We start from the raw sequence: 26,183 nt of genomic DNA, 5'->3' as shown, positions 1-26,183 counted from the left end.
CGCTTTAAGGACACTGACTGCTATTAGCTTAAACTGAAAAACGTTTTTTCTTTGTTAAAGCACGCTATACAGACACCAGATATGAGTGGCAAATTACACTTGCTGAAGTTGGCAGAGCACACGCTGAAGGCCTGACACCCGCTTTAAGGACACTGACTGCTATTAGCTTACACTGAAAAACTTTTTTTCTTTGTAAAAGCACGCTATACAGACACCAGATATGAGTGGCAAATTACACTTGCTGAGGTTGGCAGAGCACACGCTGAAGGCCTGACACCCGCTTTAAGGACACTGACTGCTATTAGCTTACACTGAAAAACTTTTTTTCTTTGTAAAAGCACGCTATACAGACACCAGATATGAGTGGCAAATTACACTTGCTGAGGTTGGCAGAGCACACGCTGAAGGCCTGACAACCAGATGCTTGCAGACAACTAACTGCTATTAGCTTACAGTGAAACCCTTTTTTTTGTTTTTAAAGGCACGCTATAGTCACACCAGATATGAGTGGTGGCACTGGGCAAATGGGCACAGTATCCACTGAGCCTGACACAGAAGCTGGCAGGCAGGCAACTGCAATTAGCTTACAGTGAAACCCTTTTTTTGTTTTTAAAGGCACGCTATAGTCACACCAGATATGAGTGGTGGCACTGGGCAAATGGGCACAGTATCCACTGATGTACAAAAAGTGGGTGAATTAGGCGCTCGCTATACAGTAGAAAGCAGGCAGCAGTAACCAATACAAGGAACCCCAACCTTGTAAGAGAGTGACGTGTACAAAAAAAGGAAGTTAGGAAACCGCGCCTTAAATACAGAGAGATATACAAATATATAAATAATATACGTACACACTGATGGAAGTGGTCTCTATACAATATGACCTCAAAAAAAGGGGAGAGAACATACAAAATAATGGTATAGTATATCAAGTATGAGTATGTGAATGAATAATTTAAATAATTTTCACTCACATTTCCCAGAGCTACCTAGGAGCTCTACCGTTAGTGCGCGTCGACGGAACAATCCCCGTCTGATGATATATGTGGAGCAGTAGCTATCTCAGTCGTCTCGGGTGGAATAATATGTAGAGAGACAGGAAATCCAAATAGTGCAGATAGTACTGATGAAATAATTATATAAAATAATAAAAGTATCGTACTCACACTTGCTCTAGTTATTGTAGCGTAGGTGGTACAGTCCCCACCAAGGAGCAGGATGGTAACCAGGAAGTAAAGTATAAAATCCAGGTATAAATAAACAAAGGTTAAATTTATTATACCAAAATAAATGAATAAGATAAAAAAGTACTATATAAAAAGTCTTTTTCAAAATCCACTTTACGCGTTTCACCTGTTAAAGGCTTCTTCAGAAGTGACACTGCTATTAGCTTACAGTGAAACACTTTTTTTGTTTTTAAAGGCACGCTATAGTCACACCAGATATGAGTAGTGGCACTGGGCAAATGGGCACAGTATCCACTGAGCCTGACACAGAAGATGGCAGACAACTAACTGCTCTTCAATCTATTACAGTGAAAAAAGTTTTTTTGTTTTAAATGCACGCTATAGAGACACCAGATATGAGTGGTGGCACTGGGCAAATGGGCACAGTATCCACTGAGCCTGACACAGAAGCTGGCAGACAACTAAATGCTCTTCAATCTATTACAGTGAAAAAAAATTGGTTTTAAATGCACGCTATAGAGACACCAGATATGAGTGGCAAATTACACTTCTGTGTCAGGCACAGTATCCACTGAGCCTGACACAGAAGCTGGCAGGCAGGCAACTGCAATTACATTACACAGAAAGAAAAAAAGCAGCCTGATGTTCTAGCCCTAAAAAGGGCTTTTTGGGGTGCTGTTCTTACAGCAGAGATCAGATGAGTCCTTCAGGACTGTAGTGGACACTGAATACCCTAGCCTAGCTATCAATTTCCCTATCTAATCAGCAGCAGCTACCCTTTCCCTCCTCTCACTAAGCATGCAGCTTCAGAATGAATCTAAAATGGATGCTGGGAGGGAGGTGGTAGGGTGTGGAAGGGAGGGTCTGCTGCTGATTTGCTGGAATGTGTCTGCTGACCGTGAGGCACAGGGTCAAAGTTTGCTCAATGATGACGAATAGGGGGCGGATCGAACCGCCCATGTATTCGCCCGCGGCGGCGAACGCGAACACGCTATGTTCGCCGGCGAACAGTTCGGTACATCACTAGTGGTGTGTTATAATATTTATTATCCCCGTATTTTATAGCTGAAGAGAGAAGAATTAAGCCAGATAAGTATGAAATGCTATTTCTATTTTTATTTTATTTTTTCATTGGTTACTGAGCCTCCTTTAATACATATTAGATTGAGGGAAGAGGTAGGGAAATTTGTATCATGGAGGAAGGGAATAGGATGAGTCTCAGCCTAGGCCTAGGGTCTAGGGACCCCTAGTCACAAAGAGTGTGGCTCAAACTCTTGTGGGCCAGGGATGGAGTGAATCTCTTGTCTGTCTATTACTGGGCTTGGAAGCTTATGGACTTCTGAGTTCACAACTTCTGGAATAAAAGGGAATCATGACGGAATATTTCCGTCATGTGTCCTTAAGGGGTTAAACAGTATTATTGTCTCCACACTCCCGGGTTGTGCCAAGGGGGGGATGTAAGATGGTGATGTTTGCAACTGTTTGTTGCTGCATATGTCAAGCTTCCTCACCGAGTTGGGAGACTCTGCACTTATGTTGGCAAATACCATTAGTGTCAGTGATGAGTAATGCTCAGTGGATAGTAGCAACGAATAATAGCACAAGTCTTTTTTCAGGTTTTTAAGCAGATTATTCTGACAATCTGCTTGAGCAACTAAAAATATTGACAGTAAGAAATATACTGACAAGCTTAAAGATCAGTTATCTGTTGTATTACTTCTATACTATAATTATCTACTAGACATATACATATGTTGCTTAAATATAATGGCTGTGTAACGTAAGGGTTCTGTTTGGTGGAGGTTCATCTCATTCATAAATAGAAAGTTATTTGGCATTCCATGCTTAAACTTTAATGCGTTTTCTCCCATCCTCAGGCTGACGTCAGAATTCAATAATGTTACAAAGCAGAAAAAGCCAACATTCTAATAGTGCCAAGTACAGAAGATCTTTTTTTTCCCCCAAACTAACATCACTATTGGTGTAATGCAAAGACACTTAGCTTAAATGTGGTTGTAGGGATGTGGCAGCTACATCTAAGGCTTTTTTTAAGAAGTATAATTTTTTTTTCCCCAGCAGTAATTTCGTCTATTGAGCTTCCATCACTAATATTAGGGTAAGGGGTAGGGTATTTTTTGAGGAGTGTCAGCCACAATACTATGTCTTCCCTCTAGTATATTTTATAGTCAGACCCCGCCTGCCACCAATGGTGGTCCTGGGGGTAGACATAGCTCCGCCAAGTTAGTGTATTTAGAGACTCAACCCACTACCAATGGGAAAGGTCTGGAGGGGAAACCATGTCTACCCCATTCATTTTATTTAATAGCCTCCACGTGATGGCCACAGGTGGAGATGAAGGTGAGACTAAAACCCCATCTTTGCCAGGTAACCCCCTTTATTCTTGTAGTGAAAGGCCAGCAATAGCGAGTCGTTTATGGCATTGAACAGTCACTGGCTGCTTGCTGTTTTAGTACACAGTCGGGCATGAAGGAGGATTTAAACCTTTATTTACAAACAGCTGAAAGACCAAGATTAGGAAAAGGGCTTTTCTTAATTTTGATCTTTCAGCTGTTTAGCAGATAGCTCCTAATTTGGTTGGTATCCTGACATGGGATTGCCATATTCTGCCATGTACAAGTCAAGTTATTATAGCAACGATGTTAATTTATAATGTATTTAAGCTGGTTGTTATTCTCTATGCTTGCACATCTCACTGCTTCATGATGGAGAATACTTTGTTTCTAAGTGACTTAACTTTGTAAAATGGTGTATCAGCCCATGGAATGGACACATGGTGCAAGATGGAACACGTCTTGAAAGACACACGTGGCCTAGGAAGTTAGGGATGATTGAAGTCAGCCAGAGGAGGGCAGGTGTGATGATTATGTTGTAAGTAAGCAAGATAAATCTAAGGCGCAGGTGGAACAAGTGCACACACTCACTGGACCTATAATGCATGAATGAATATGGACACAGATGTAATGGACCCATTTAAGTGGGAACTTAGTTATTGTTTGTCGTTTGGCTTATTTTTTAGACATGGTGATGGTCGTCGAAGAAGTCGCTTTCACAAGACAAAATGCGTGAAGTTTATGTTTAAGTTTATGTTTACTTTTAAATACATGAAATAATTATTCTCAAGTTTTTTATTTAGTTGTTAAATCCCACTTGAGCCTTTCTTTGCTAAAAAAAGAAAAGAAAAAAGATATCTGAAGAAAACTAGGTCAACTATCCCCCCAGGACATAGGAGGAGGCACCCTTAGGCTGTACACTTTGCATCTATCTAGTGAGTGCAATAAAGTCATTAGTACTTTCTTTGTTAAAGTGAAATTACAATATTATTGTATGTTTTATTCTTTCGATTTTATGCTTTATCCCCATTTTGTTTGTTGAAATTCGAATCGAGCTCCTAGGAAGTAAAGCCCATGAGGTTATGCAGTTCCTACATCCAAACAACAATAATTTGAAAGGTAAAAGAAAACAGGACAAGAAATTCAAATGTGACATGTATTTTAATATGGTAAATGAAATCAATGTTACCTGTTCAGGAAGACGATTACAGTATGAAGTAAGGTCTTTTGCCAGTTCCATCAAAGCTTTTAAGCACAATATTTCTCGTTTTGCAGCTTCTCCCAATATAAGCAAACCTACAAGAGAGTCCAACCTGCAAATGAACAAAGAATGGAAATTGCTTGAATTGTAGATTATAAAAAGCAACCATGAAATTAGAGATGGCATGGATTTGACAGTTGGGGTAGGGTTCTAAATGCTGCAATAGTTTGAAAGATATTTCCAAATGCACGCTTCAGACTTCAAAAGACAAACATGCTTCTGTCAAAAGGGAATATTACAATCTCATATCTGGTATTTATTGACACATTAAAGACTGCTAACCCATCATTACCAATGTTGAAGCAATCGCAATCCCACCACTCTGATACTTTTCAACAACACTTCAGTATTACGGATGAGTGAAAAAGGGCCCTGCGCCTTAAACTGTCACTTTTAAAACTATTTATTAAAGGGTTACTATAATCCTTTTGAGGGGGCGGGGGACCTTTCTGGAGTAATATTCCCTACTGGGCACTATGGTGACGGTCTCTACTCTAACTTTTCAATAAAACCTAAAAAAAAAATGTTTACTCATGCTGACTCCAGCACCGGATGAAGCTTGTGCCGCTGCTCTTCTGCACTTAGTCAACTTAGTCAATTAACTTAGTCAATTAACTTAGTCAATTGTAGGATTGATACAGTTAGACATTGAAGCCTTAAACTTAGTTTCAATTATATCCAGGACTTGCAAGTCTTATGTGATATATTGCTATTACCTCTAATTACTGAGCTTCACCAAAGTGCCTAAGATGAGCTGTCTATGTAAGGGGTTAAATGCCCCAAATTGCTTAGTATATTGCTTTACAAAAAAATAGTAAGCTTGTGCAGAGGTTTAGAACTTGTAATCTCTCCAAGAGATTCTGTAGCATAGCCTTAATCGAATCCTCGAAGATCAACACTACCCTCTTCCGTAAACCCACTTCAACAAACAATATGCTTAGATGGGAGAGCTATCATCCTATCCCTCTGAAAAGAGGTATCCCAGTTGGACAGTACCTTAGGCTAAGAAGAAATTGCTCATCAAGGAGGATTTCAAGATAAAAGCCAGGGTATTAAGAGAAAGATTCAGAGAAAGAGGGTACCCTATAAGATGCCTGAAACAAGCCTACCAAAGGGCACTGGATAGTGACCATGAAACCCTTTTGCAAAACAATAAAACTGATACAGATAAACAAATTAGATGTATAGCCAACTATGATGCAGGCTGGGAGGAAGCAAAAAAGATCTTATGTCGATTCTGGCCACTCTTGACACAAGACCCACACCTAAGGGATATCATCCCCTCTAGAGTGTCTGTCACGGCCAGAAGAGGGAGAAATATAAAAGACATATTAGTACCCAGCCATCTATCCACATCTAGACATACATCCAAGAACTGGTTAACGGTGCAGGGCACATATCAATTTGGGAGATGTGTAGCATGTGGTTTTACTGCTAAGGGATATAAAACAATTACCGATTCGACTGATACCACTACAATCCCCATAAAACAGTTTTTCAATTGCAACACGTCTGGAATGGTTTACTTATTAACATGCAAATGTGGCATGAAATACGTTGGAAAAACCATACGTCCATTCAAGAAACGAATAATGGAACACGTCCATTCAGTGACATCAAGTAGGGACACCCCAGTGGCCAGACACGTTAGGTCTCAACATATGGACACACCCCGCTGCATCAAATTTGCGGGCATCGAGAAGATCCAGATGGGTAGGAGAGGTAGTGATCTGGACCAGGCCCTCAAAAGAAGGGAATGCTACTGGATCCACAAACTGGACACCCTATCACCCAAAGGACTCAACGAGGGGTTTACATTCACTCCCTTCATTAGTTGAGTGACCTTAGGAAATCCATAATTGTAAATATGTATATATGTATAAAGAGTTTGTTTACTCGTGGCGAAGTTTGATTTAACACCAAAGATACAATAGGGTTATAATACTTAACATAAGCTTACTCACATTGTGACACTATTCTAGCACATTAATTACACTCCCTATCATACAGCAGGGAAGTATATGAGCCTAATGGGGATCTACATTAAGCGTACACCGTCATTTTGTACATCATATTCAGACCACATATGATAGAGATGTTTTTATAACAAGATAAGGATAGATAGATATGAGGATAACAGAATTATTTAAAGCATTAGTATATATGCTGGTATTCTCTGTTACCTCTATACACTCCTTCTTTAAAATAAAATTAAATATCTCTCCTTATGGCAATAACTACCCTTTATGCTTTTGATATGTATGTTACACTATATCTCTGGCAATAAATTAATAACTGTAGTTTTCTATAAATCCTGTAATTGACTGTACCCTTAATAGCTTAATCGCCCCCTGGTCATATTGCATCCAATTAATAACACATATAATATCATATCCTTAGGGACAACAAGTATGTGACTGTCCTTATTTGTTCCCTGGAATATACTGTGCCTTTAAGATATGAATAAATAGTGCTATGGACATGTATGTAATTAGGATATATGCATATGCCCTCCACATTTCTGGGATTGAAACTGTGTCCTGAATTGTTCTTCAGGATAGGTGTACCATGTGCAACAAGGACGTTTCGTAATCTCATACCTTTTTTGGTCATGACAAAACCAGTATCACATGGGCGGCAGCATCTGCACACGCCCCCAATGACGTGGATGGGCGGAGCTATGACGCATAGACCGTCCATCCTAATTCTGGCGCACGAGAATCCAAATAGATGCGCCCTGTGATTGGTTATCGGACAAAAGTAAAGAGATATAAAAACGAGCCGGCGGCAGTGTCACATTTACCTTTGAAAAAGGCGCTTGCATAGCGCCGAAACGTGCGCAAGCACTTTTTGTGTGTTCACTAGGTGGGGGGAGGTAGATGAGAACATAGGAGACTGATGTTTATATCAGATTAGAGCAATTTGGTGCTTCTCAAAGCTAATGGCCGTGATGTTCTAATTTAGTAACTCCTCAACAGGAGCAATAGCGTGAATATTTGTTTCTTAAGGCTATGCTACAGAATCTTTTGGAGAGACTATAAGTCCTAAACTTCTGCACAAGCTTTCCAGTGTTTGCAAAGCAATATACTAAGCAATTTGGGACATTTAGCCCCTTATATGGACAGCTCATCTTAGGCACTCTGGTGAAGCTTAGTAACTCTTCAACAGGAGCAATAGCGTGAATATCAGTTTCTTAAGGCTATGCTACAGAAGCTCTTGGAGAGATTCCAAGTTCTAAACCTCTGCACAAGCTTACTATTTTTTTGTAAAGCAATATACTAAGCAATTTGGGGCATTTAACCCCTTACATAGACAGCTCATCTTAGGCACTTTGGTGAAGCTCAGTAATTAGAGGTAATAGCAATATATCACATAAGACTTGCAAGTCCTGGATATAATTGAAACTAAGTTTAAGGCTTCAATGTCTAACTGTATCAATCCTACAATTGACTAAGTTAATAGCTCTACTCATAAGAGATACTATTTTTCCTTATCTCTTTCAAGGGCTTTTAGTCCTCTACAAGCAGTGAATGTTGTCTATCTCCTACACAGACTACATGGATACTTAAAGAAACCCCTGATTATATGGTTTCAAGTATTGGACTGTGTAAGATTTAATTGCTCACTCCTTTCTCAGTTGTATACATTACTACCTCCCTCAATACAATTTATTAGATGTGTTAGCATTATTTATAAGTTTCCTTTACTTTTCTGGGGAATTTATACCCTACAATAAAGGTGTTTTTTTATTTTAGTCCATAAAGAGTAGACTCATAGAATCTTTCCTGGTGCCCCTGAGCTCATCTGGGCTTGGGTCCACCCTCAGTTCCTACACTTAATTCATGTACAGAATCGTCAATATCTCTGGATGTGCAGTGTTTCAAATAAATAAGTCTTTGGATCCGCTCCCTTTTCTCGCACTTCCACTAAACGACAAAATGCAGCTGCACACTTTTAAAACACAAATGCAGTGTTTTATCTTGGGTATAAAAGGTCCTACGCACGTCTTTCTGTTTGTCATATACTTATTATCATATACTGCGCATTACATCACTTGGGACTTGTCACTGAGGACCTGAGTTTAGGTAAAAAGTAAGGATCATTTGTTTTAAGTCTCGCTTTTTTTTCTTCAAAGAATTAAAGACCAAAAAAGGTGCTATACTTGCAAACACAATATGGTCGATTCACTGGTTGTGTATAAACCAGCATAGCTCATAAAGCAGGTTATGACCATCGAAAAAAAGAAGAGACTTCTGTTTATTAGAGCAATGTATGGATAGACTGCGGAGACAAAGTCTCCCTTGCAGGATATGTGTTTTCCTGCTTAAGTGCTGAGTTAAAGCTAAGACGGGAAAACCACGTCAAACGTTGTTAATTATAGTTGCAAATATTAAAACATCATCGTTGCTTGTGGCCATGACAACACCGTTACAAATGTAACATATCTGTGAGACCCAAATATTAACCCAGGATAACTGACTCCCACAGACCTGCCAAGTCACTGTTTTGGTGTGTCCGTACTGCTAACTGTGTATATCATGTAATTATGCAGATATTATGTAATGGTAAAATTTTGTGAATAGGGAGTCTACTCCCATCCGATGCATGCATTAACAATAAGAGTAAACATTGTATGGGCACTCCCTATTGGTCTAAATTATCAGCTGTATTTTTGGCATGCCCGATTGTATTGTATTTTGCAAATAAATAAACAGATATTGTGCATCATCCTCTACACACACTGCATTCACTAAACACAAACCACATCCCATACACACACACACACACACATTCTCGCTCTCTCGTTTTATGTTTCAGTGGAGAAATTGTATATTTAATATTGGCAAAACAAATGTCATCTACACCTATAGATGCTGTTTGATTCTGGTATTAAGACATCTGGAGTCCCCTATTTCTGTATTCATCCAACACACAATGAACTGCTTTGCCTATAATGAGAAAAGTAGGAACTTTAACTGCTATGAAGACAAATGAGTAGAAATCTGTCTGGTAAAAAATAAATAAAGAAGCAGACCAAGCTTTCGAGAAGAGGAGACAGATGTGACTTGAGTATAAATGAAGCTGGATGGGAAAGTGGAGGCACAGTTTTAGTACGAAGAACGTTATGTTTGGGGGGGGTATATGATGGGTCTTGCTTGAAACACAGTGCTAGTTTGACACTGTCTGAAACTTCACAAGACAATCTTCAGGCAAGAGGTCAGATAATTGGTTTACAGAAAGAACATTCAAGAATTGTCAGCAGAAACATTCTGTAGGAAGTCAAAGTGTCTCAGCAAGAGCTGTGTGTGAATTGAAGTAACTGCCACTTAAATGAAAGGAAAAAATAAATAAATAGAAAGAAAGAAAGAAAGAAGGAAAATCTTGTCTGAGACATCACTCGTTCTGACGCTTAATAACAGCTTAGTGCACTACCTATTGCTGCATTCATTGAAATCTGTCTTGCAGTTGCACGAATCTTACTAGTGTGAGACATGATACTGAATGTAAAAGAAAAGCATCTACTTCTGTCCCGGAACAGGAAGTACGGCCAGAAACAGAACTAAAGAAAATGAAACTCGGCATATGGACAGTTACTGCTGAGCAGCAGGATTTATGTTGGAAAGTCGGAGACGAATTAAAGGAGACCCATACCACTGAAAAGTACAGTGAAACATGTGAACCAATGGTCAGTATTAGAATAAAACAGGAGCACGGAGAGACAAAGAGGCCACGCGAAAGTCACAATGTGTAGCTCTGGACTGAAGAGAGTTGTCATGTAGGGTAGTAGATGTGAAATAGGTTCCTTTAAACATATTACAAACAGGGAGAAGGGATACCACAATGCCAAGTGCATCAGTCCTAATATTGAATCAACAGTAGCATAAATATGTACTGCTGAAATTTAATCTATAGAGAAATGTCTAGCGTTCTCGAAAATCAGAGGTTTAAAAACAGCCTTTCCTGATAGTCAATTCAGTCTAGGGCCAGCTCTGTGTCAGATCACATCATTTGAAACTTTCCTATGGCTTACCCCCACCCCACTCCCCCCAACAAGAGCATGTTATGTTGGTGAACCACACCATGTGCAGGTTATAGCTAGCAAAAACAATCGAGAACAAGCTGTTCGGCTGTGTTAGTGTATTGTACACACTGAGTTGAGGAATTAGTGATTGTAAGTGCATGTTTTACTTATTGATTCACGTAACTTAAAGGAACACTGTAGGGTCAGGAACACAAACATGTATTCCTGACCCTATAGTGTTAAAAACACCATCTAGTCCTTCTGCCCCTCCACACCTCCTAAATATAGTAAAATCTTACTTTTTTCCAGTCTGCTGCTGCACTGGCTCTGTCCCTGATCTTGGCTGACATCATCGGAAGTGCTGATCTGAGCCAATCATAATGCTTTCTCAAAGGAAAGCATTGGGTTAGCTAAGCTTGTCAAGGAGGCAGATCAGGGACAGAGCCTGCAAAAGCCAAATACAGCCCTAGCCAATCAGCATCTCCTCATAGAGATGAATTGAATCAATGCATTTCTATAAGGAAAGTTCAGTGTCTCCATGCACTGAATTTTGCCTGCAAATGTATCGTTTGGGATAAAAAAAAAAAAATTCTCTCACTCATTTCACAGTCAAGTATTTGGTACAAACGTTATGCCTATAATTTGGCTACCAAGGGAGAGCTGAAAAGACTTTCCACAGGAGGCCCTTCTGCTCCCCCAGACATGGCATCTGCAGCAACTTTTCATTTGCAACTTTTGTCCTGGCTTTGCCTTGTCTGAACTGAAATATGATGTAATTTTATAAATATATAAAATAAATGTAAAATAAAATGGAGCATCTAATGAAAAAAAAAGGTTAAAACAAGTCAAATGTGAGTTTTAATGTTGTATTCAATTGTGTAAATTCCAGAGAAGTAACAGTTTCCCTTTACATGATGAATGATTTATGCAAAGTCAGTTTTGATAAAAGCAAAATAGAACAGAATACGAATATGGTAGCATAACAAAGTTAGAGCACCAAATTAGAGCCAAAAAAAGATGGTACAGACTGTACTTTGCAGAACATTTCCAAGACATACTTCCACTAACAGTGAGAATTCAAAGTGAATTTTAAATTGCAGGTAAACGTTAAAATGAAAAGATTCTCTAAGTCAGCGATGAAGTTTGACTTCTTTGGCCTTAAATTTTAAATTCACTCTGAATTCTCACTTAAGTGAATACCCCAGTAAGTAAATGTTAGATAAGACACTGAAAGTTAAGACATTATTTAAATACCGTTTATTAAGATGATACACCGTTGGCATGATAACCTCATCGTATCGAAATCCCACGTGCCACAACACATTAACCTAGGTCTAATTTTTTGTTTTTAATAAAATATACCGTATGTCTAATTTGTAGATTATATGCTTGAACCGCACTTGGTCAGGCTTAAAATGGTAGCACAAATGACAGAGATTAGAGAATTGTGTGGCGTTGCAGCTAATTGATATAGTTCATTCCTGGCCATTGGAACTGTGCTGACATCTCATGCATTATTGGGCAAAAAATCTAACTAAATGTTTATTTGTTGTGCTTATTTATGTGTGTCACCCCATGGGATGAGATGGTTCAAATGAATTGGTTAAGGGATAACACAAGTGTTTTCCAGCTCTATTATATACAGTTATTGAAACCTACTAAATTTGAGTGGTTTGAGTTATTAGAAGCCTAATTTCAAGAACAGAAATATGCTTCGATTGCATGTGTAGCCTTTACATTATGTCACCGTCTTAGTTACAGATGGAAGGTACCATCAAGGGAACTAAATTTGCACCTAACTATGATTTTTGATCTTTTTTATGGGTTAAGCAGAAGACTAATTAATTTGTTTATAATCAATCTGATCCAATGGTGGAAGTATATAAATGACTGAATCTTCACCAGGGAATCTTGGACCAGGGAACAGAAACATTTTAAAACCTTTTTTTATGTTAAACTTTATAACAATGTTTTATTTTAGTCATCCTAAAGAAAGAATATATTTTTTACACCTTGAAGTTTATACTATATAAAATAAAATCCATACTAAGACCTATAGGAAGCTTGTGAATTGCAAAAGTTTTATTCCGGCTATAAGACACCATAAAAGAACATGATTAAATAATATTCCCTGTTGACCATCCAGGAGGTTTAAATGCATATCTTCTGAAGCAGTCGTGTGTTACACTCAAATAATAGAAACAGGAAAGCTATTTGAAAATAAGGGCTGCAAAAATAAGTTCTAATGCAGCTCTGAAACAAGTAGATAATATCCCCAGAGAAGAAACCTCGAGAATGCAAAAGATTATGAAGGATAAAGAGGAAGAAGAAACTGCCTTCAAGCAAGATCAGCAAGAAACACTCGCACGTTGTGAAAGGTGACTTGGTTTTAAAAACCATTTTGCAAAACAGAACAATAATTAGCAACTCAAAAGCCCCTAGTTTCAAACATCTTTTAGTCTCAATTTTTAAATGGGACCAAGAAGACCTATCACTTCCTCCAAAGCCTCGTTTGTTTTCAACACATGTGATGGTTGGAAGCACTTTGTTAATAACCAGGATCTCAAATTTTAAAATTAACTTAAAGGTAGACTGTCATTATAATTTTTTTTAAAATAATGTTTACTAATCCACTATATTTAACAAATATGCATTCATGAGGTTAAAAATAAAATGACTGTATTTTTAGGAATATAATATAATTTAACTATATTGTATCTTATCCCCACTTTGGTGTCCTTTGCACCACATTGTGTCTCATCCCCTGTGTCTCTTTCACCATTGTATCTCTTGCACCCCTCCTTGGTGGCTCTTGTGTCACCCCCACATTTCCCCCAAACCCCCCCTTGTGGTTCAGAACGCCTTTGGTAGTGTGGCCTTGCAGACTATGGTAAAGTAATCTATCAGACCAGATAAAGGATAAAGGAGTTACTCTACAGCAGTTTGCATGCATAACAGAGTGACTGGTGGAAGAGGGGAGCTCTGTGCACCAACTTTCAGCAAGTCACGCGGACATTAAGGACTCATCCTGCTGGTAACTGTGTGACCTTCAGAACAGATTGTAACGAATGATGGTATTGCAGATACCCGTTCGTCTGTTTCCTCCTGAACTTCTAGAGGCTGAGTGATTATTGCTCGCAGTTCGGGTGTTGATTCGAGCGTTCTCCAGACGAAGTACAGCATCCAAGTATATTCATCAAGCAAACCAGACGGATACCCAAACATCAGCCTAAACTAGATGAAGGGTACAACAGAATTATAATCATTCCCCTGTACTTGGGAGATAATTGAGTCAAGCACTATACTAAACTCAATTATCTCTAAACACAAAAAACAAATTTCCACAAAACCCAGAAAGTACCCCAAACTCCATGGAAACCCTACAAAAGTCATATCCCCTGATAGCCCTGATCTGGGGGACCAACATATTCAAAAATCATATGTATTATAATACAATAGTGCCTTCCACAACTAGATATTCAAAAAACACCCAGATCGGTTCAGGGGTTCGGTAGTTCCATGGAAGTCTTAATTTGAGCGACCGCACACAAGACTCCTGCCCAGAAATAGTTCCATGAAATTAGGATGTGCGGTCGGGTCTATTTTGAAAAGTCTAAAAACCGAACAAATCCACTGACGGTTGCCCTGGCTCATGGGTAGCGTTTGTTCCCCTAGTTCGTGGGAACAAACCTACCGAATAGCACTCTCCTGGCTGATCGGTGAATGGAAGCAGGCGTTCGCGAAGTTGACCGTCCGATTTTAGTTCCAGACACTCGACAACCAAGTCCCGCTGCCTCTTTTGTGCGACAAGATGGCCGCCGCGTTCGGGTATACAAACAGCGTCCACACAGAGAGAGCACTTAATTTGCGGTCTGCTTTGTAGTTAATGAGCTGGGGGGGTGGTTGGTGTTCAGTAGTTTTATCTACTCAACTAGGAAAATCAAAGGTAATGAAACAAAAGACAACAAATACAGGGTGCGCTAAATAAAATAAAGGGAGATGAAAAAGTCTTTAGGTACAATGTGGACCTTGAGTGAGTGTTCTTAGGTTCTTTCTTTGGGATATCAGTAGTCGAATATGGAATACAAAAGCAGAGAGGGGAGACCAATAGTGCAAAACCGTAATGCGGAAAGGATTACGAACAACACAGACGTGGAGAAGTGCCAACTTACAAATTAAAGAGCTAAGCCCAGCTCTAGGTAAAACAGCATACAGTGGTATTTAGTACTCCCCACATGTAGGATATTGCTGGACAATTGGAGGTGTCTTCACAAGATTCTTTACACAATCCCAGACAGACGTCAGCATATAAAATATATAAAAGATGGAAAAACCCAATGGTGCAATAACTTTGGTAATACTGCAACAACAGACAACACTGAGGTCCGTGTAGCTTGAAAAAGCCTACTGTTTGGCGAAACGCGTTGTGTATTTTTACTTTGTTTTTAATTAAAGTATTTTGTGACTACCACTTATCTTTGGTTAGTACATTTACTTTATATGTTGCTGTTTTATCCTGGCTGATTTTTTTTAAACAAGATCCAGTACTTCAAAAGAAATCCCTGGTGGGGATTATTCCACCCACGCTTGGTTCATAGAGCAGTGTGGCTGCTCTGAACACTGTAAGTACGTTTCTTCTTTTTTATTCCACTGTCATTTTATATATGGAAAACACTATGGGCCCTCTCTTGTGATTTTATTTTCATAAGACCGGCACTGCAAGCATCATTAGAGGAATATCCTACACGTGGGGAGTTAAAATACCACTGTATGCTGTTTTACTCAGAGCTGGTCATAGCTCTTTAAATTGTAAGTTGGCACTCTTAGGACCTCAGTGTTGTCTGTTGTTGCAGTATTACCAAAGTTATTGCACCATTGGGTTTTTCCATCTTTTATATATTTTATATGCTGACGTCTGTCTGGGATTGTGTAAAGAATCTTGTGAAGACACCTCCAATTGTCCAGCAATATCCTACATGTGGGGAGTACTAAATACTAAGTACTAAATACTAAATACTAAATACTAAGTATGCTGTTTTACCTAGAGCTGGGCTTAGCTCTTTAAATTGTAAGTTGGCACTTCTCCACGTCTGTGTTGTTCGTGATCCTTTCCGCATTACGGTTTTGCACTATTGGTCTCCCCTCTCTGCTTTTGTATTCCATATTCGACTACTGAGATCCCAAAGAAAGAACCTAAGAACACTCACTCAAGGTCCACATTGTACCTAAAGACTTTTTCATCTCCCTTTATTTTATTTAGCGCACCCTGTATTTGTTGTCTTTTGTTCTCTCCATTCTTTGAAGGGTTTGAGGGTTACCCTTCCTTTCAGGTGTGCAGCTCTATCCCCCCTTGTGATCAGTACTGTAGCGCTGTTCCCCTCCCTTTCTATTTACTAATGAAACAAAAGGGAAATTTTCTTCACACAGAGGTTGCAGGCAGTTTTTTGGGGGGTCTTGGGGTAAAAATCTGTGTCCTATATTCTGACAAATATGGTAAATATAGAAATCCACACTTCTTTATCCTGCAACATCTTAGTTCACTGCCAACCTTAGTTATGAGGTCTGCTCTTTGCATTTGGCAGTCAACAATGAGAAAGCAGACAGAGAGGAGAAATTAAACAATGTTTCTATTTCTTCTCCTCATTTGCAAAATGTGCCCTGGCTGTGTCTTGACAGAACTGCATTGTGATGCCATTAGAAAAATACTTTATATAAATTTAAAGTTAGCACATATTATAGATGATTTTACATTGTTTTATTCAACGGTGTAGTTTCCAGAGAAGCAACTATTTAAAATAAAACCACATTCATTTATTAGTTAGGGTGCCCCTGCAATTAAAAAACAAACAAAACAAACAATATGTTAGTAACATAGAAACATAGAATGTGACGGCAGATAAAAACCATTCGGCCCATCTAGTCTGCCCAATTTTCTAAATACTTTCATTAGTCCCTGGCCTTATCTTATAGTTAGGATAGCCTTATGCCTATCCCACGCATGCTTAAACTCCTTCACTGTGTTAACCTCTACCACTTCAGCTGGAAGGCTATTCCATGCATCCACTACCCTCTCAGTAAAGTAATACTTCCTGATATTATTTTTAAACCTCTGTCCCTCTAATTAAGACTATGTCCTCTTGTTGTGGTAGCTTTCTTCTTTTAAAGGGACACTCCAGGCACCCAGACCACTTCTTCCCATTGGATAAACTGCAATAATTTCCTTGCAGGGTTAAGTCCTCCTCTAGTGGCTCTAACAGACAGCCACTAGAGGGACTTCCGTGTTCTTAGAACACGAAAAAAGTGTTTCAAACAACGCTGGACGTCTTCACGCTATGTGAGGACCTCCAGCGTCACCAAAATCCAAGGTCTAATGCGCGTGCGCGGCCATTGCCACACATTAGGTCTCCCCCGCCGGCTAACTTCGGCAGGGGAGGAGAGTAGGCAGAGCCTGACCCAGCGCCGAAGGACATTGGCGCTGGACTCCAGTAAGTTACTGAAGGGGTTTTAACCCCTTCAGCAACTTGGGATGTGGGTGGGAGGGAGAGGGGCACTGGAGAGTCCCTTTAAATACAGTCTCCTCTTTTACTGTGTTAATTCTCTATATGTATTTAAATGCTTCAATCATATCCCCCCTGTCTCGTCTTTCCTCCAAGCTATACATGTTAAGATCCTTTAACCTTTCCTGGTAAGTTTTATCCTGCAATCCATGAACCAGTTTAGTAGCCCTTCTCTGAACTCTCTCTAAATATCAATATCCTTCTGAAGATACGGTCTCCAGTACTGCGTACAATACTCCAAGTGAGGTCTCACCAGTGTTCTGTATAATGGCATGATCACTTCTTTCTTTCTACTGCTAATACCTCTCCCTATACAACCAAGCATTCTGCTAGCATTTCCTGCTGCTCTATTACATTGTCTGCCTACCTTTAAGTCATCAGAAATAATCACCCCTAAATCCCTTTCCTCAGATGTTGAGGTTAGGACTCTATCAAATATTCTGTACTCTGCCCTTGGGTTTTTACGTCCAAGATGCATTATCTTGCACTTATCCACATTAAATGTCAGTTGCCACAGCTCTGACCTAAATCATTTGCCATTTGGCTAATCTCTCCTAAAACATCAACCCTGTTACAAATCTTTGTATCATCAGAAAAAGACATAGTTTACCATCAAGACCTTCGCAAAATCACTAATAAAAATATTGAAGAAAATGGGTCCAAGTACCAATCCCTGAGGTACCCCACTGGTAACTTGTGAGAAGATATGCAGGGACTTTCAATTAAACAACATATTACATAATTTTTGTCAATGTGTGGGAATAGTGAAGGTGATCGCTAACTGGGGAATGTATTAATCAAAAACAGGATAAGATTGAGGTCAGATGGATTTACCAACTTTGCACATTGGAGCCTAATGTTAATTACGAGTTAGATACATTTAAAAAAAAATAAGCAATGCTTTCTATTCTAATTGTTGATGTTTAACAATCATTTCCCATTGCTCGCCTCTTTTTAATTACATCTTTTCACTATGTGACTGGTGCATATACATTTTAGCTATTCTTTGTTTTAATTTATTACTATTTCCCATTTATATTTTTACTTTATGATATCATTTTATTTTCACAATGTTACCACACTTCGTATTCCTACTTTACAGACTGTTTTCCAATTTTTCACTCAGCCGCAGTGACATCTAGTGGCAAACCACAGTAACAGTCAAGGTTTGAAGTTATGTTTATAGATTTGGAGTTTCTCTTATTATTATTATTACGTTTTTGTTATTCACATTTATATAGCAGCAATATATTATGCAGTGCTTCACAATTATAGACACAGAATATTAACAGAGACAAACGATGAAGAAGGGCCTCCTCCTCTATATTACCTACATAATATTATATTGTATATTATATATACGATAGACATAAAACACACACACACACATATATCTCCTGCACCATTTGATACAACAGAGTCCAGAGCACTCACTAACTAAGCACTAACTTCAAAGTTGACAAAACTGAATAGTTATTTAAAATACCTGAGTTGCATTTTTGGCAGGTCCTACTCTAACTACCTAATGCCTGCTCTTATGAGATTAACTCACTTGGGCATTTAACCCCTTAACGACCAAACTTCTGGAATAAAAGGGAATCATGACATGTCACACATGTCATGTGTCCTTAAAGGGGTTAAAAAGCTTTCCAAATAATTCAATATTTCCCAAATGATTTTATTCCCACATACACTACTGGGGGGGTGGGGAGGGGGCTTTTCAAAAATCATTTTAAAGTTTATCCAATAATATTAAATCATTTGGAAAACGTATCCAATAATATTAAACTGTGGCCAATGTTAGAGGTGGTGAGTGTCAAGGAAGGTTTAAGGTTACACGGGGGGTTTAGTGTTAACAGGATTAAAAGCTGGAGAAGGATATAGTGTGTGGTGAAAGGGTGTTTACTGTTGTTATTTCATTTAGTGTTAAAGTTAGGTTAAACTCCATAATGGGGTACATGGGATGTTTAATGTAAAGGGTTATTTTCAGATTGAGTCTTAGTACCGAGATTTAAGACCAAGAGATTGGCGTGTTATATTTAGTTTTGGGTACTGTTACATTTAGGATTAAGGAAAATGGGTTATTAGCGTATGCAGGTTTTAAATGGTTCCTATGATTTATTGTTGATCTGCATTAACTGTTATACAGTGTGCATCACTCAGTGCTGTCCTGTGATATACAGCAGTCCTTAATTCTCCTGCAAGGTATTTCCTGTGTGTGAGGTTGCTAGAGGGCGGATGGGAAGTGATCCCTTTTACTTCCTGTCCAGCCTCAATCACAGACACTTCAGGAGTTGGGACAGCACTGAGTTTTACACCCTCTATAACGGTTCCTGTAGCTCTGCTACCAAGCATAAGAGGCAGACCGGCCTACAAATGACACTAGTCAAGACTCCTGGTATTTATTTCCTCACATCAGCCCACTTAAGCATCGAAAAGACACATTATATGTGCTGACAACTGGTGCCCCCTATATGACATACACTTTAGGTAGGTGCCTAACCTGCCTAATGGGAGATCTGGCACTGATTGTACCTGGGGTTCAGTGAGGAAAAATAATAACTTAATGTTTTTTTTTTTTTTTTAAATCATTGAAGACAACTCATTGCCAACAAAGTGCAATGTCATCCATCAGGTGCAAAGGCCAATAGGGTCAAGGCTAAAAAGACAGTGATTAATTAAAACTTAATTTTTGTCTCTTTTATCTCTCAGTGAACTCAAACTTAAAGGGACACAATAGTCACCAAAACAACTTTAGCTTAATCAAGCAGTTTTGGTGTATAGGCCATGCTCCTGCAGTCTCACTGACCAAATCTCTTCCATGTAAGAGTTAAATAACTTTGATTATGCAGTCCTAGTCACACCTCCCTGCATGTGACTTGCACAGCCTTCCTTAGCACTTCCTGTACAGAGTCATCTAATGTTTACACTTCTTTATTGCAAATTATGTTTAATTTAGTATCTCCTACTCTGTTAATAGCTAGCTAGACCTTGCAGGAACCTTTTGTGTGTGATTAAAGTTTAATTTACATAGCAAGAGATAAACACTTTTAAAGCAAGTTACATTTGATTGAAAATGAAGCAATTCTTTTCATGCAGGCTGTGTCAGTCTCAGCCAGGGGAAGGGTGGCTAGTGCTTCATAAAGAGAAACAAGGGTGATTTAACTGCGAAATGACAGAGAATAGAACAGTGATATGATGTATATACCAAAACTGCTTCATTAAGCTAAAGTTATTTAGGTGATTTTAATGTGTGCGCTCCTGAATATAATCAAATAAAACTATAAAGATAGAAATATATTTATTAGAATAAAACTCATATGTATATATAAATAAATTAAATCATGAATGAAAACATGACCACACTGATCTAGTGCTGATAGGCAGAAAGTAATACAAAAAAGAAAAACAAATACAACCTAACAAATATAAATACAAGAGAAGGCAAAAAAAACACTATAGACACAATGTGTAAAACAAAGTATCCAGTGGTTCAAATGCCTATAAAGGCCAATAAAAACCACTAGACACAATGCATAAAACAAAGTATCCGGTGGTTCAAATGCCTGCAATGTAAAAAAATATAAAAAAAACTAAAATATATGCACACAGAAAGTACCTTGCCTCGGTGTGGGCCCCCACCGAGGTATCTATATGAAAAATGATAGTAGAAACCTTGAGAGGATATTCTCAATAGGGTTAGTGATGGATGATTCCAAATAACAGACCCCCAGCAAAGCCAAATAGGATCCGTCAGTGGGGGGTTAAATGCTGCACCGCGGTCGGGATCTTCTAAAAAGACCGCGGTGTAATCGATGCAAACTCCCAGCTGGAACAAATGGTGATCCGTCGGTGAGTTATAATCTGTTATACCGCGGTCGGGGTCTTCAAAAAAGACCGCGGTACAAAACAGCAAACCCACGACAGAAATCCCTGGATGTCAGCACTCTCAAAAGGTCAAAAAACGTTCTCTGTCTTGAGAAAGTCCCGTGGGCGGGATGAAACGCGTTGACTAGCTACAGCAGACAGCGTGATCCTCTGATCTGTTGCTGCGGGGAGTGCTTTGTTATTTGTTGAGAGCGATAGTTTTTTGACCTTTTGATAGTGCTGACATCCAGGGATTTCGGTCGTGGGTTTGCTGTTTTGTACCGCTGTCTTTTTTGAAGCCCCCGACCGCGGTATAACAGATTATAACTCACCGACGGATCACCATTTGTTCCAGCTGGGAGTTTGCATCGATTACACCGTGGTCTTTTTAAAAGATCCCGACCGCGGTGCAGCATTTAACCAGGGCCGGACTGGGAATGAAAAGCAGCCCTGGAAAAAAATTCTATACCAGCCCCATAATGCATCGCGCCAGCATAGTGCGCAGATATGGAAGCGGGAAAAAAACTGAAAACTATCACTCAAACATAAAAGAAAGCACTTATAGGGCTTCAAAATAAAGCAGAGCAGATTTATTGTAAGCAGACGCAGACGTGCATTTGCATATAATCCATGTTTCAGTCCAACTACTTTGATATATTAAGAAATGTTTGGTCATTTGGATTGAAATTGTGAATGTATGCTATTGCACAGCTGTAAAAAAAATTATGTTATCTTGCTCATTTTGAAGTAACGAGTGTACTCTTCACTTTGGCCGACAACTGGATGATCTCCCATAGGAAAGCATTGGGAGGCTATTGAGTATGTGTGGCAAAACGCTGTGCTTCACCGCACCAATCAGCATCTCCTCATAGAGATACATTGCATCATGACCTCCATGCAGATAGTGTAGATGCTCAACATAGGTGCTGCACACTGTGCAGCACTGGACTAGAAAGCATCTCTAGTGGTCGTCTGAGTGACTGTCACTAGAGATGTGCCTAGGCAGCAATGTAAACACTGCCTTTTCTATGAAAAGGTAGAATTTACAATACTCAGCCTACAGGGACAGGTTATAGACACCATAACCAATACATTAAACTTTAGTAGTTTTGGTGACTATAGTGTCCCTTTAATATCAAGTCTTTCTCTCACCAGCCGACTTTGAGTTATAGGGAGAGCAGGAGACACAAGTGAAGTTTGTTTGTCTTTCTCCCCCAATCCACTTTCACGTGTCTCTCAGTCCCAGGCCCCAGCACCTCTATTTGCATCTTTCCCCACAGCTCCTCTGTGTGTCTCATTCTCTCCTTCCCCACTCCCTCTGTGTGCCTCTTGTTCGTCTTCCTCAGCTCCTCTGTGTGTCTCCTGTTCCCCTTTCCCAATCCGTCTGTCTCTTTCCCACACACCTCCGTGTGTCTTTTTTACTCCCCAGACCCTCCATGTGTCTCATTACCTCACAGCCCTCCATGTGTCTCAGTAGCTCAAACATGTGTCCCATTAGCCCCCCAGCCCTTCATGTGTCCTATTAGCCCTTTCTCCCAGTCATCCATGTGTCCCTATGCCCCCTCCCAACCTTCCATGTGTCTAGGGTGACCAGATTTTGAAAATATAAAAATGGGACACCCATTAGCGATACAAAAAAAATAAAAAACAGAGAAATACATAAGTCTTTAACCTCTTCTTGGCCAGAAGTGGCTGCTACAGCTCATCCCCTTCCTGGTACTCAAATTAGTGTATTTTCATTTACATTTTGTAGGAGCATGATCATCAGAGCACACACATACCCTAGACCAGGGCCATCGTAACAGCATAATAGCCCTGGGCAAACCAATGCACTGGGGCTCTGACTATGCAACCACTCAAAGGAATAAAAATATAAATTATCAATAAAATAAGGCTTATATTTATTGGTACCTCCAATAAATACAATACTTACACACACAGACAGACTGCTGAATACACACACACACACTGCTGAATACAGACAAACCGCAAAACACACACACAGACTGCTGAATACACAGATATAGAGACTGCTGAATATATACACAGGCTGGTGATTACACGCGCACAGACTGGTGAACGCGCACAGACTGGTGAACGCGCACAGACTAGTGAATATGTAGGGGTTCAGTGTGTGGGGAGTGCAGTGTGTGTAGGTTTTCTGTGTGTGGGGGGTGCGGTGTGTGGGGGGGTACAGTGTGTGTGTGCGTGGAGAGAGTGCCATTTGTGCGTGGAGGGGTGCTGTATGCGCGTGTGGGGGTTCTGTGTGCGTAAAGGGGTTGTGTGTGCGTGAGGGGGTTGTGTGTGCGTGAGGGGGTTGTGTTTGTGTGAGGGGGTTGTGTTTGCGTGAGGGGGTTGTGTGTGCGTGAGGGGGTTGTGTGTGCGTGAGGGGGTTTGTGACGAAACCAACCTCGCCACTGAGAACTGGAGAAGCCTGGTTGCCCGCCTGCTGCCTTTGGACTATGGCCCTGGGAGATTGGGCCCTTTACAAACAGTATTCGGCCCTAACAGAGTGCATGTCACTCATTCTGGCCCTTTAAATACAGTGGGGCCATTCGGTACTTGCCCTGTGTGAGCAGTGATACCCCCCAGATAGCTATGCCATGGAGCCTATTCATATAATGAAAGACTATGGGAAAGACTTTGGCTCCATGGCAATTAAACTGTATTTGTGTGGTCTGCGTGCCATTCACCTAATAATGTGCACGCAGACCTGAGCTATCTGGGGATATGTTAAATGTCTGTGTTTAATGTATAAAAAGTGACTTTATGTATTTTAAAGAGTTTTATGTTGTTTTGCAACCATGTGGTTAATGGAGTCTGCCTCTAGTCCTGGATAATTAGATTTCCTCTCCAATTATCTCCAGGGCAGAAGGGAGGAAGCCAGGATGCATTGTGGGGATGTTTTACTTTTACTGTTTGAGCCAGAAGGAACAAAAGATACTTTTAGTAACTTTTTAACCCCTGGTCGGATTCATGCCATTTTTTAATATGTTGTTCCCCTGAATGGATTGATTGTGGATATGTTTTTTTATGTGAATGTGATGTATGGTTTTAAAGTTATGAAAGTTGTGTAAAAGTATATTTTGAACTGTACACATAATGGGATTAAGTGTCACACTAAGGGGAGGTGATGTGTGGGAGGTAACATCTATGTTATTGGTTATTTTATGCCTCCCCCTGGGTGTGGCCTGTATGTGTACTCATGTAATAAAAACCAGGCTGGGTGCCCAGCACCTCAGACCACTGCTTGACCTTCAACACGGAGCCTTGTCTCGTTCTTGGGGGGATTCACTGTATGCTGTTGGAGATTTGACTGCTAGGAGTGTAAGCTGATGTCTGCTTTTCCTATTCATCTGCTAGCAGCTATTTGTGAGGTTCCAGCTGGAGTGCTACCTTATTCACCTATATCCAGTTCGTGAGTTCTGATGTTCTGCAGTAGCTGTGCCTTTCTGAGGAAAGGGGATTATCGCCTAAACTGGGTTTTATCCTCTTGTATGCTGAAACGGTCCGTTACAATTGGTGGCAAGCGGCGGGATCGTTCCTACAGCCAGAAGGACAGCTACAGAACACCATTTCTTTGGATTTACAATTTGAGGGCAACGCATGTCTGAGTACAGCGACCCTGACAGCACCAGGATGGAACCAGCAGTGGAGTACAATAAGGGTGACATGGATGACCGGGATGCAATAAGGAAAGGCATCTGGTACCAGGCCCTGGATAATGTACAATACCAGCGGGGTGAGAGTCTCCCCAGTGAAGAGCAGCGGTTGCAGAAGCAAGTGGCCCTGCGGATGCCCTTCCTGGGAGAGCAGCCCCTGGAGGAATGGGTGAAGGAACTAGAGCACCGGGTATGGCAGGAGCTATGGCTGGAGGATGCCTACCAGGCGCTCTGGTGGTATATGGCACAGTATATACCCTGGACAGCCGAACATGACAAGCCAGAGGGAGAGGAGTTTGATGGTCCTGGCTTGTTATGGGAGTCCTTTGCAGAGCCTGGCTTCGGGAGCCCTGCGCAAACCAGACTGCAGGACATTTTCTATGAGAGGGAGGCTAGGCATGAGTGGGATGACCCCCATGAGGTAGAGCAAGACCTGGCTCACCTAGCAGCCCTGGAGTGGGAACTGGAGCAAAACTACCAAGATCTCTTCCGCTTCATTGGGAAGGCTCAGCAGGACAGTAAGGTGACAGACCCAGATCCAGACCCCTTCCGCTGGGAAGATATTGTAGAGATTTACTGGGAAGAACCCCAGGTGGCCTGTAGAGATGGGACCGAGGTCTCTCCACCGGCCCTGCAGGGAATTGGGAGCCCAGTCTCCATTCCCCAGCGGCAGGCTGAGTTACAGGGGGCAGAGGTAGTTGGTCCCACCCCCCAGCAGCAGAGTGATATGCCGGGAAGGCAGTGTGAAGTGCAGGGAGAGGAGAGCAGCGTACAGGGTTGTGTGTGCGTGAGGAGGTTGTGTGTGCGTGAGGGGGTTATGTGTGCGTAACGGGGTCCTGTGTGCGTAACGGGGTCCTGTGTGCGTGGATGGGTGCTGTGTGCGTGGAGGGGTGCTGTGTGCGTAAAGGGGTTCTGTGTGCGTGGATGGGTGCTCTGTGTGTGGAGGGGTTCTGTGTGCGTGGAGGGGTGCTGTGTGCTTAAGGGGTTGTGTGTGCGTGAGGGGGTTGTGTGTGCGTGAGGGGGTTGTGTGTGCATGAGGGGGTTATGTGTGCGTAAAGGGGTCGTCCTGTGTGCGTAAAGGGGTTCTGTGTGCGTGGAGGGGTTCTGTGTGCGTGGAGGGGTGCTGTGCGCGTGGAGGGGTGCTGTGCGCGTGGAGGGGTGCTGTGCGCGTGGAGGGGTGCTGTGTGCGTGGAGGGGTTCTGTGTGCGTGGAGGGGTTCTGTGTGCGTGGAGGGGTTCTGTGTGTGTGTGTGTGGAGGGGTTCTGTGTGTGTGTGTGGA

At 40.8% G+C, this 26,183-nt stretch overlaps 1 protein-coding gene across 1 annotated transcript in view; it reads right to left on the bottom strand.

Moving 5' to 3' along the window:
* TMEM232 (transmembrane protein 232) overlaps positions 1-26,183 on the bottom strand; it is a 131,482-nt gene that overhangs the window by 88,936 nt on the left and 16,363 nt on the right. The window contains exon 8 of the mRNA XM_063456373.1: positions 4,725-4,848. Within this exon, the coding sequence (XP_063312443.1) occupies positions 4,725-4,848 (124 nt within the window). The remainder of the gene's footprint in view (positions 1-4,724; positions 4,849-26,183) is intronic.

Source organism: Pelobates fuscus, chromosome 5, assembly GCF_036172605.1.
Source record: "Pelobates fuscus isolate aPelFus1 chromosome 5, aPelFus1.pri, whole genome shotgun sequence".
Taxonomy (NCBI): Eukaryota; Metazoa; Chordata; class Amphibia; order Anura; family Pelobatidae; genus Pelobates; species Pelobates fuscus.
This window is presented reverse-complemented; position numbering and strand designations above follow the sequence as displayed.